This window comes from Labrus mixtus, chromosome 13, assembly GCF_963584025.1.
Source record: "Labrus mixtus chromosome 13, fLabMix1.1, whole genome shotgun sequence".
NCBI classification, from domain to species: Eukaryota; Metazoa; Chordata; class Actinopteri; order Labriformes; family Labridae; genus Labrus; species Labrus mixtus.
Genome location: NC_083624.1, coordinates 21,363,448 through 21,376,168, shown reverse-complemented (window position 1 = coordinate 21,376,168; position 12,721 = coordinate 21,363,448). Strand labels below are relative to the sequence as shown.

The following is a 12,721-nucleotide window of genomic DNA, read 5'->3' as shown; positions in this document are numbered from 1 at the left end:
TGGTCTGTAATTACTTTTATCCAGCCACACACACACACACACACACGCACACACACACACACACACGCACACACACACACACACACACACACACACACACACACACACACACACACGCACACACACACACACACACACACACACACACACTCACACACACTAACAGTCTTGACACCCTGCGCACACATACATGCTCTTGACTCAACAGCAACCCGTTCAAATACTGTATAATCCTCCCTCATTTGGCTAGCTACCATGCACCATGATCTCCAATTCATATTCATTAAGCGTGAAATATTATCGAAATAAGTTTGGTAATAGCAATCATCTTTCAATTATCTCGGATTCGTTAGCCTTGTGACAAGACAGAAATCATGAATATCAAAAGGGACCAATTTAACCAAATGATCATGGACTAAATCACAATTTCATGAATGAATAATATTAATTAAACAGCAGCAGGCATATGAATCACTACAGTACGAAAGCTGACCAAGTTTTTTTTTTTTTTTCACATAACACAGCTGATCAAAAATCTCTTCGTAATATGGGTCTGTAAAAAAAAACAGTGTGCATGCTCTATGTATGGTGCATTAATGTCAGGGGATATTTCATGTAGGATTGACTGTGAATGATTCTGCCTCCTGTTTAATCTCCTTTTTATCTCTCCTTACATCCTATTCATCATCCCCCTCCCCTCCGTTCAATACCCATTAAATAATCTCCCCTCTCTCGTCATTCTGTCCTTCTTATTCTTTGCCTTCTTTCCCACTTCATCTTTTTTATTCTTTAATGCAACCTCCACTCTCCACCAGCATCACACATCGCTTCAGACCAAGGCCAGGTGTTGGTCATCGTCACTGCAGCCGTTGGTGGATTTACCCTCCTCGTCATCCTCACCCTCTTCCTGCTGATCACGGGAAGGTAAGAGCCCTTCACTAAAAGTTATTTCATCAGCGTACAGTCTATGTATTATCTGCTTGGCCAGATGATTTTAATGTGCTTGTTAACTGGCAGGAAGTATTTGAAAAACATAAAAGAAGATGAAAAGTTACTTGTGGATATTATCTGTTCATAAAGTCAAGTGGTTGCAGCAATGCTAAGTGTAGGCCAAGCAGTTTTATCTGATGCGTACAAATCAAAAGTCTGCCAGTATACATAGCAGATATGGGTATTTGCAAATTATTTTTTGGTATTCTGAACAGTGGTGAATTGAAGAATGTTCATGTAAGGCTTTTCAAAATATTTGTTGTAGTGACAGAAAGATCACCTTTTCACTGATCACTGTTTGATTTTTGTGGATGAGAAGCAAACTCAGCCCCAGTGAGCAGAAGAAAATGGATGAATGGATGGATGGATGGATCATGTGACCAGAGTGTTGCCATAAACAGATTTTTTAATACGTGTGACTCTGTTTGTTAAAGGTGTCTTGTAACATGCTTAGTAGCTAAAAAAAAAAGCCTGAAGTTTCAACTCTGTTCTGAAACTAGAGTCTCTTCTCAAGCAGTGTAGTTTATTGTATAGTATCAAAATTATTATGCTTATTTTATACTGATACATAAGATTCACTGATTTGGACTCGTGAAGCTCAAACAGAATCAGACAAATAGAAAATGACATCTGTTATGGAGGTTTTTGAATAATAGAGAAACAGAACTATAAGCCGTAGGAATAAAAGCACAAAGAGAAACAGTGCCCTCACACTCACTACATTTTGTGTAACTTAATAATAATGTAACTCATAGGTGTGTGACTGAGAAAGAAGAAACCAGCAACACAATGGCGTAAAACAAGTTGACCTTGTGTTGTTGAGAGTGTTGGAAAATGCATAAATTGCCTTCCCCTGATAAATATCTCAAAGAAATGAAGTTGCACTCAAACACAGAGAAAAACATCCTACTCCACAATTGAAGAAGAAGAAGAAGAATTTATACTTTATTGATCCCGCGAGGGGAAATTTGTTTTTTACACTCTGTCTAGTAAACATGCTACACAAACATGAACTGAAATACACAAACAGGATCCTGTGGACATGCACTAATGGAGAGGTCTCAGAGTGAGGGGGCTGCCCTACGGCGGGCGCTCCTGAGCTTGTGGGGGGGGGGGGGTTAGGTGCCTTGCTCAAGGGCACCTCGGCAGTGCTCAGGAAGTGGCCTGGCACCTCTCCAGCTACCAGACCAATTTCCGGACTTGGTCCGTGCCGGGACCTGAACCGGCAACCTTCCGATTCCCAACCCAAGTCCCTACAGACTGAGCTACTGCCGCCCAAATTGCATAGACTTTATCAAATAATACATATTTTTTTTATAATATTTTCCTAAAGTAGTTGTACTGGCTTTATCCAATTGTAGAGACTAATGCAGATGTTTTTAGTACGTGATGGAAATCTAAGAGTTGGTGAACTTGTGACTGAAAAAGTTCTTAAGTTCTAAACGAGGAACTTTGCTTACCTAAGCTAACCTGAGTCAGATGGCTTGAGGTTATACATGCCATATAGGGACAGCATTTGGTTATCTATCAAGACCCTGGACTATATGAGACAGGCCGTGCCTGCTGTTATCAGGGCAGCTGATTTTAAACAGTTAGCCTTAGGTGACAGAACTGAAATATTCACCTGAACGAGACTGTCTGTGACCGTCTGCTTTTGCAACTGACCTGAAAGTAACCTCTGCAATCTACATTTCAACTGCAAACAGTTGAAATGTAGATTGCATTCATTGAGATATACGGTTAATGAGACATATCACACATTCACATATCCAGTTTTCAATATTGTATATGATTAGTAATGTGGTTTAGTTTCTGTCCAAGTATTCAATGTAAGTCCAAGATAAAAATACTTTTGTTCTGCTACCTGTCCGAATATTTAGCTTTTCAGCCACTCATAGAACTGACACATAATAATCCAAATAGAGTTAAATAATGAGAAGAGATAACCAAGTAAATTGGTCAGTTAGTTGCAGAAAAACCATGACTGTTGCCTGCGTGGGTGTAAGGAGGGGGCATTTAGTGTGATGTATGAATATTCTGGCAGGCTACAGAGAGTCTCATCCATATGAATAATGCAAAGGTGGAGTATTTATTGTAAGCTCATGTTATCCATAGGTTGATAAATTACACTTCTTGATAATCAGTATCAGATCAAGTGACTGGCTAATGTTGAGGGTCCCACGAGTAAACATGAACACTGGGAAAACATCCTCTACCTTTTGTACACATTAAAACTCAATATAATGGTTACCGTGGGTCAATTTACAAACATGATTATAAATCACTGTGCTCATGAGTGTAAATGTTCCTAACTGTAGTTTCCTGCTCTGCTGGCTTTATTCTTCTTGTGTTATAATCGATGTATTTGTCATTGTTGTTTTTGTCTTCCATTAGTTTAAATTGTACTTTCGACATCATTGTAAATGAGGGCCTCCATGATTTCTCGAGGATAAATATATGTTGAATTAGTGAATAAAGTGGCCAAACTCAAGCCAAGTATTCCTTGTTATCAAACATAGCCATGACTTTTCTTTTTTCTTATAAATTTGACGTTCATATGAGACCTTTACTGATGCCCCCCAAAAATTTTCAAATGCTAACTTTGCTATAAGTCATCAAATTTCTTCCGCTGCTTATTTCTCAAAGATGAATATGCCTATAAAAGCTTCTCACTTTCTTCATTCATGGAATTAGTACTCTTATATTGTAATGTCATTGGTGTTTGTCTAAATCTTCACTATACTATCTTAACTAAGTGCGTTATCAGTCCGCAACTATTTGGATCTCATTGCAGATAATGAATAATACAATCCCTAATACTGACTTAAGAACACAGCACAGATTTGCATTGATAATAACATTTTTCAGAAATGTGGATCTATAGTGCACATTATAGGAAGTTCACCTTATAACTCTTGAGTGTAGATAGTGCCGGCTGCCAGAGAAAGTCCACGACTGAGCAGTAAAATTCACAAAGATGTAATCGGTTTTGTAGCAGGCATGGTGCAATTACTCACAGGGAAGTCTTTTATTTTCGTCAATGTCAAAAGAATTTAAATTCTTTCACCCACAACAAATCAAAGGCAAAAAGTCAGAGTTGGACTTAACAGCATTTTGTCTTTTTTTTGATGATGGGATGTCAGGTTGTGTAGGAGGCTCTGTGTTCCTAGTTTATTTTTCTAAAACTCACTTGATACCAGAGCTAAAGTAAGCCCTTTATGCTTTTAGCGTTCTGGCACTAGAAGTACCTTTTTTTTTTTTTTTTTTTTACCTTAACCCTGCAAAAAGCAGCCGCAGTGGTAGTTGGAGTGTTTTTTGACTTCATCACGATTTGTCAAGTCTACGATCCCTCTGCCCCTGTGTAGGAGGGACTCTCAGTCTCTTTTAGCTTCATAAAAGCTCCAAATGCACTTGAGCTGCCGGAGAAAGATGAGAGCATTCAGTCACTCAACTCTCATAGATGTGAGGTTGTACAACTCAATTGAAGATATAAGGGGACCAGCTGTACGCCGAGTTTTAACACCTGGCCGTCCTCAGAGTTAAATACATCTATGTTTGCATAATACTCATGCAAAATCTGTCGGGTGAAAACTTCTAGCATAGAAAAGCGGTCATGATTGCACAGATGCAGCCTATAAATGAAAAGCTTTACTGTTTCCTTTAATTGTCTGTCAGTCTCCCAAACTCTTTTATCTCCCTTCATATTTCTTTTAATCCTCCCTTTCTTCTGTGCCCTCTGTGAGGTGACTGTGAGGGATGTTAGGCCAAGAGACGAGTGGTTTGAATTACATTGATGCTTTGATTAGAGCTGTGGGCAAGGTTGTTTTTACTGAAGTGCATGTGCATGTGTGGTGGTGCAAAGTGCTTGTGAATATGTACTGCAACAATGCTTAACAGGCCAGAGAGCAGTGGAGGAAGCCAAGGTCTTTGTGTGTGATAAGTGTCTTTGTGTGTCAGTGTGTGCGGCCTCTTTTCAACATAAAAGCCTTGGAGACAGAGGGATAGGCGGATAAAGGGGATCAGAGGATAGGACTGCAAAACACTGATAAAGGCACATGCCACCATTTCTTTAATGAACAGCTTGACCCCATCAGCAGAGGTCAACAGTAGCTTTCTAAATCCCCTTCTTGTCCTCTCTGCCAGTGTTACCCACCCGTGTTATCTGCTCTGTCTATCAGTGTCCAGGATCCCACAGACTTCACTTAGCCCAAGCCCAATCTGGCAACCTGCAGCTCGTGGCCCTCTGACACCAGCTCTAATCTGGCAACCTGGATTATGATAAGTCTTCAAAGAGGGGGAGGCTCACATGTGATCACACGAAACAACACACATAATCACACACTTTCTGGTACACACTTTCTTCAACTACGGCACGGGCGTTTTCACTCCCGGCTGCAGCCTTCGTTATTGCATCATTTAGCCACTCTGTTTGGCCATAGAGTGCTCTCTAATCTGGGGGAGGTTGTTTTTGTTGATTAGACGAGTTACTGAAGCAGCATCATTGCCTCTCATCAGTTTTGAGAAAGAGGTTTTGCAGAGGCGATACAGAAAAAGAACAAACTGGACAGACTGCAAACTTCTTGATGTTATTGGGCCAACTGTGACTTTGTTACATCATCGAGCTTCCTGTGGAGTCAGTGTACAACAAAGCAAGATAAGGGGTAGAGTTATCAGTGCAACAAGCTCTTTTAACCTGGCTACATCACCATGCTAACTTACTCTCCAATCACAACCTGGTAAAGGCGTGGAACAATTTTCACTGTTTGCTGGAGGTTTTACCAAAATGTTAAATCTCACAAAAACAGATCATACATAAAGCGAGAGGATGACTATGATGATGATGCAGCAGCTACAGACACTGTGGATTACTTTTCATACTTGATCTTATTTCCTGTCAGATCTGTTTGTACTCTGCTGGTTTTACAGCTACTATGATTCAAGATTATTGAATCATAGTATTATTATTATCCCAGATTATGTTTAATCAAGACATTTTAGTTACTTTGTTTGACCAAATATTATGGTGACCTCCTCGTCTTCTTATCGAGGGACGGTGTCTGCAGTTCCTAACTGAACAGGTGACTCATAATTATCATTGTTGAAGTTTAAAAGCTCTACAATGTCAAACTAGAATCCAGTGGTAGGCACTGAGAGTTACAGTTTCTAGTTACTACTACTAAAAAGTAACTGAGTTGTGCTGTGACAACTCGCACAACACTGTAGTCATTTTGAATTTGTTGGTAATTTACCAATTAGATCTCTAAAGGCAACAGATATTCATTGATATGCACGTCACTGTCTATCAGTCTACTAGTCTGGCTAACAGATCGTGGAACAGGCGGTGTTTTAAATCGAGCTGGCTCTTTGTGTGGAGTGTCTCCTCCTTGGAGAACGTGAGCTGCATCTGGATCTTGGGTGTCTGCAGCACGGGGCTCACTGACAGCTAGTTTAGTAGAAGTGGTAAATGGACATGAGCTTGTATAGCACTTTTTTAGTCTTCCAACTACTCACAGCACTTTGTACACTGCATGTCACACCTACCCATTCACACACTGATGGCAGTGGTTGCTATGTAGTATAACACATCCGCAACGAAGCAGGAGCAATTCGGGGTTGAGTGTCTTGCCCAAGGACACATCGGACATGTTGCCCAGCTGGGGATTGAACCCTCGGCCTTCGGTTGAGAGGCGACGACTCTACCAACTGAGCCACAGAGCTAAACACTTCACAGCGGCAGAAGTGTTTAGCTCTGTGATTCCTTCTTGTGAGAGAACTCCCACAACTCCCAACAACTTCCCAGATGGGAAGCTCTGTGCGCGACGTTCTTTTTCCCAGGATGCTACTGTACTGATGTAAGCGTGAATCGATGTCAATAAACCTGATACTGGTGTTGTCGGCAGCTTCACATAAAGTAAGGAGTAATGCATGCTTTTAAATGTGAGCAACTCTAGCAGTGTTATTCAATCTGGAAAGTAACTTATTCGTTCCTAGTTACTGTGGAAGTGGACCACAGTGTGTGGTCCTTCATGTTTTGTGTTCATTGATTGTTCACCATTGTTTTGAGAAGAAGGGTCAAACTGGGAATATAATGGGGTTTATATAAGTTCATTCATTTTATATTGAATATGAATGAGTTGTCCACAGTAGATCATGTCACGTAAGAAGATCAACCTGTGCAGAGAAAATAATTATTACAGTTTGGTCTATACTGAATTTTCCAGTTACTTGAATACAATACTTTACTTATTTCTACCACATCTTCAGCACCTTTTGGTTCTTCTTACAAGGGAGTAACCCAAATCTTCACATGTACTCTATTTTTTAAATGTCTTTGCAACACTTTGAATTCATATCTGCAATCACTCTAACTGTCACTAATTGATCAGAGCATTTTCAATATAACCAAGCAGCATGGTTTACAGTTTGTTCAGTTGAAGTTGAATGTAGAATTTTTGCTGTGAGTGATTCGTTATCTTGTCAGTGTTGAAATGAATAATAAATAACGTATTGGAAGATGCAAACATGTGATGTTTGTTTTGTATTATGGGCCTGAACCAGACTCAAACCGATAGTCAAACTGTCATTCTATAATTTCCTGTGGGACTCAGGCCAAGATGCAGGCTTCTGTCCCTCAGCTCTGCCAGCTTCATCTCCAGGGGGGAGATAGCATCTCTCATCTGGACCACGGGGGTGTGGAGGTGCAGGGCTGAGGGGGGAGGTGGACTTGTCTGGAGTGACAGTTTAGAGAGCACTCTCCTTTGAAGTGACAGTGTGGCTATTAGAGACCTCTGTTTCTGTCTATGCTATGTCTCTGCTGGGGGTTCAGGTCAAGCCTCTTGGCTCTGCTCCTCTAGTTGCTATTGCTCACCCTCAAAGTTTTCCAGTGCAGTGAAATAAATGTCAGCTTTTAACTCTTGATGACCACTTTACATAAAGCCTTTGAGGTAATTGAAATGGAGTCTCAATATTGACCTGTATACTTCTAGATGAGTGAGGTGTATGAAACAGGAAGCAGAAATAAGATTTTATCTCAAAAATGGAAAAGAAAAAAAGAACGGAAACTTATATTAAGTAATCCACTCATGGAGTGTGTCCCTTGTGCACAAGGTCATTAATTAAGCCCTCTACTGCAAAATGAGTTTTAAAATTCATCAGTGATACGGCCTGTGAGAGAACTCAGAGCACCACTCCTCCTTCATGTAATTAATTTTCATCTCAGTGCTCCTCTTAAGCTTTGCCACCTCCACCTGTCACGCACCACATACCAAATACTTGTAAGCATAGCGTTTGAGCTTCTCTCCTTTTTTTTGACTGTGCTGTTGTTGTTTTTGACTGAATTCATTACTAAACATTTTGGGAATATGAACCATATTCGAATGACTAAAAGTGTTGAGTGACCTGAACAAGACCAGATGTTTAACTTAAGCAGAGATTTAACCCTATTTATCTCAAATAAAAAAGCTCATTCTGATCCCTTTCCTGAGGCTCTTGAGGGTTATCAGGAGCCATATTGGGTCATTTGGGTACAAACATGTGTTGGTACTTGGGGCCCTGCTGTTGTTATCTTAAGGGTTTCTTGATGTATCTGTGTCTGTATTATGGAAGTTGTTCGGTTTTGTGTGACCAAGGAATGGACGGGCAAAACAAAGTAAGAAAGAAAAGTTCAATAGCAGAAGCAAAGTATGCTATAGTTTAGATTCTATTTAAATGAATTGTTGCACTTATAAAGAAAAAATGTCATGGCTTAGCATGATAACTGGCGCCAGCTGTGAGTCAGATCCCCCATCTGCTCGTTCTACTTTGCCATGAACAGGATTTTGGGTGTGATTCTGACACTTGGTGTTTTCTTCACTTTTTATTTTGGGGTGACATCCAAGGATCTATTTGGATAAATTCTTTTGCAGATGCTGTCATCTAATCTCTCAGCTTTTCAGACTTTCTTGGCAGCAGCTTTTTATCAGTGGTTGGCTGTCTCTTGGTGTGTCAGTGCCCAGATAAACTTGCTCACACAAATGCACACACACTCAGGAGGGTGAGGAAGCAAGAACACTTCCTTTTTAATGACGTTAGATTTTCTGAGAGGACTTAACTTAAAAAAATGATTAAAAGAGAGATTTTTTCCATTTTCTCAGGGATTTTTAACTTTGTGTCTGCGTCCAAATCACACCACCTTCATCATCATCATCATTATTGATAAACTATCACTTCTGAAGCCAACTCATTCAGCCTGCCAACATCTTTTTTTTTTTTTAAAGGTCAGCTGATCGATCAACCTGACAATATAGTTTAGTTTTTTTCCGTCCTGCCTTGAATGGTTAAAAAAATACATTTCTCTCATTTATTTGGTGTCTGATCTTGTTTGTATTTTTACCTAATATGCTGAATTTCTCATGAGCAGGTTGTATGGATCTACATGATCACAAAAAAATGGCATTTATTGGTACTTTAATGGAGCAGTTAGCTCCCTCTATAACAGCTCTTAATCTGTCTACTCTTACCATCTGGTTTACGTACAGCTTCCTTGTTCTCTTTCACACTTTCCTTTTTTTCTGGGTTTTTTTTCCACTTATCACATTTCTGTATCATACGTCACTATAGCTCTCATACCAACTTTTGAAAGCTGTAAGATTGAGAAGCTTTTAGACGTTCAAATGTACTAAAACTATCAGTTTAGTGTGAGGTTGTTATAATTATACTTCTCGTCTACCCCTGTGTTTGTGTGAAATGATCTGTCTGTGGTATGAAAGAGAGATTTTTTTTAAAAGTATCAAAACTTCTCATAAGAAAACACTGAATAGTTAATGCAACAGCACAATGTACACGTCTTTAAGGGGGTTATCTATCCTGGCTATCTGCTGTAACCTTTCTCTCAGAAAATAATTGAGGACCCAAATTGTTGCCATATCAAGCTGTTCACACACCATGCTGGAGGTGGGCTGGTACAGTATGTGAACGACATATCTGGATAGTGGTTAACTTAATTAGTCCACAGTTTGACATGCTCTATAAATTGTGGAAATCCACATGATCCATTTAGTACTGTAGTCAAACACAGGACCCAATATCGAGGCACTTTTTGAAAGCAAGGGGGTTGTACATTGTACATTCATTAATATTTTCTCAAGCATTATTTTCATTTAAGTGCGTAGAAAAACCCTCCCAGTGTGCATGTTCTGGATATTTAGCTAAGACTATGCAATCACTTATATAATGCACAATTGACTGTTTGTGTTTTCCAGGTGTCAGTGGTACTTTAAGGCCAAGATGACTTCAGAAGAGAAAAGGAGGACCAGTTATCAGAATGGACATGGTAAATCAATCTTTCTTGTTGTTCTTTTTACATTTTGTCTTCACTGGCACAACATTTTTTTTCACTAGTTTCACATCAGGTCTAGCACAATTTCCATAATTATGGTAATGATAGTCGGGCTAAGTAATATCTTCTTTTCTCGTTTAAATAAAATGCTTGGCAAGTTGCGTGTGTGATCTAAAAGATGAAGATTTTTTTGCCAGAAAACACAAACCATTTGATTTGGTGTAAAAGTGCCAGGTTTTAATTTGCCAATAGCAGGAAGAAGAGAGGGATGGTGTGAGGCACAATTAGCAGCTAGCAGGCTAACCACCTGCTCTTCTCTTTGCATTCAACACACAGTGTACTGCTGTATGGATCATTTCCCATGTGTTTCTCTGCAAATGCTTATTTGAATGTTGCAGGGGAGTGACAGTCCGCACGTCAAATCTTACAGAAATCAAAAAGTCTGGCTTCCTGTTGTTACAGAATGCAACAAAAGAAGTGGCAAATGTGGTATTTTTATGATAGTTTCAGGAATGAAGACGTCAAACATGTCAACGGAGCAAAACCCTTTCAAGCAGCATGCTCCTTCATCTTTCTGCTTCTCCTTCCTCTCCCCCCCCCCCCCCCCCCCCTCCCTCCTTGTCTCTTTCTCTGCTCCTCTCCTCCCCTCAAGTTTCATTTGATATTTTACACGAGTTCTTCTTCTTTTTATATTAATCTGGTTACACAGGTGCATCCCTTGACTTTCTGTGTCTGCCCTCCTGTACTTTTATGTGTCGTCTCCCGGTCCCTTTTTTTTTTTTCTTTTAATACCTAACTTTTCATTCCAGACAGGAGAAAAACAAATTGAAATGAGAGCTGTAAGGTGAAAAAAACAAAAGAGCTTTGAAAGTGAGCAGAAAGGCGAAGACTGAGGTGAGACAAGGGGAAAATCCGCATAGGATGGAAGAGAGAGGAGAGAGAAACAAGGTTGGAGGCTGCAAGGTGCAAAAGTGGAGAGGACAAAGAGAAATGAGACACTTTTATGGGGGCAATTTAAGTGTGGCTGAAAAGCCATGATAGCAAAATGATGTGAGAAAAGGAATATTGTTTTTTGAAATGGCTTACAAGCAGCAATGTAATTCTCTGGTATTCAAGATTAAGACACTTCTAAATTTTAGCGAGTGTGTTTATGCTCATTTTAATTATGTGTGTGTTTGCTTCTGAAGAAGTTGAAATGCTGCATCTCTTGTGTATTGTCTCCGGTCTCCTCTCTGAGTGTGGTGTTCTTTAGAGGCTTAGAGAGGAGAAACGGTCCTTGGGGTTTTGGTGTAGGTTTGAGCATCAGAGACAACTCACTGTTTTGGTGGGGTTTTTTTCTTCTGTCTGTGTGTTTGAGATACTGTATCGATTCCTAAAGGAGAAACACAGCTTCTGTCTGGCTCCCCCCTCCGCTGGGAGGTCAGGGTTTAGAGCCCGAACAGCAGCGTCCTGTTAAAGTTTCATCGACTTGCTCAAGGACACTTCAGCAGGGGTGGATGCTTTCAGAGGCTAAAAAAACCTCGACCTGCTGAAAAGACTGTCTCAGTGTGCCTCCCTGCTGCGTCCTCAACAAGCTATCAGTGTTTGTGTGTGTGTTGGTTTATTTGTGCATGTGTTGCAGACTCAGAGGGAGGCAACATTTCTGCTCTTGTGCTTTGCTACAGAGCAGTCCCTGAACAACAGACAGGAAAACTCAGCTTGCAAGCTTATGATCAAGTGGAAATTGTTTCTCAATGTGTCTGAAGCCAGCTGTCTTAATGTTAAAATGTTAAATAATGTATGCAGTGTTGCGGGGAGGAAAAACAGTACAGAAGGAATAAATGAAAATATAGTCTTTATCTCAATTTCTTATTTCTTTTTCATCTAAGTCATGCCATTCTAGGCATTTTGTGATTGTGTTTGGTTTAACTCTATGGATGACAGCTCAAGCACCCTGTGTAGATATAAACAGGAAACAGAGAATAAAAGGCACAGCATTGAAGCGGGGTCATTGTAGTAATACGGTTTGTTTCATAGCCTAAGCCTCTTTCCTCATGATTGCTTTGGTAAAGTTTGTCTTTTATTACAGCATCTCGTCTCATTTGCTTTAGTGTTGTCTACAGGATTTTATTTTTGAATGCTAGCATTTTTTCTTTATATGTTTACTTCCCACAAAACTGACTTGTGGTGACACATATTTCTCTACGTTAATTCTGAGTTGACACTCTATCTTTCTCTCTGTTTCCAAAGTTCCCTTCCCAGGAATAAAGACCTATGTCGACCCTGACACATATGAAGACCCCACGCAGGCTGTCCATGAGTTCACCAAGGAGATCGACCCGTCCAGGATCCGCATCGAGAGGGTGATCGGAGCTGGTAAATACATAAACACACACAAACTGTAGTAACACACTCAGCCACTTGTCCCACTGATTT

General features: G+C 40.1%; 1 protein-coding gene across 1 annotated transcript in view; it reads left to right on the top strand.

The window, feature by feature from the left end:
- Positions 1-12,721, top strand: part of epha6 (eph receptor A6) — a 163,872-nt gene that overhangs the window by 136,504 nt on the left and 14,647 nt on the right. The window contains exons 8-10 of the mRNA XM_061054156.1: positions 816-924; positions 10,230-10,300; positions 12,536-12,661. Of these exons, the coding sequence (XP_060910139.1) occupies positions 816-924; positions 10,230-10,300; positions 12,536-12,661 (306 nt within the window). The remainder of the gene's footprint in view (positions 1-815; positions 925-10,229; positions 10,301-12,535; positions 12,662-12,721) is intronic.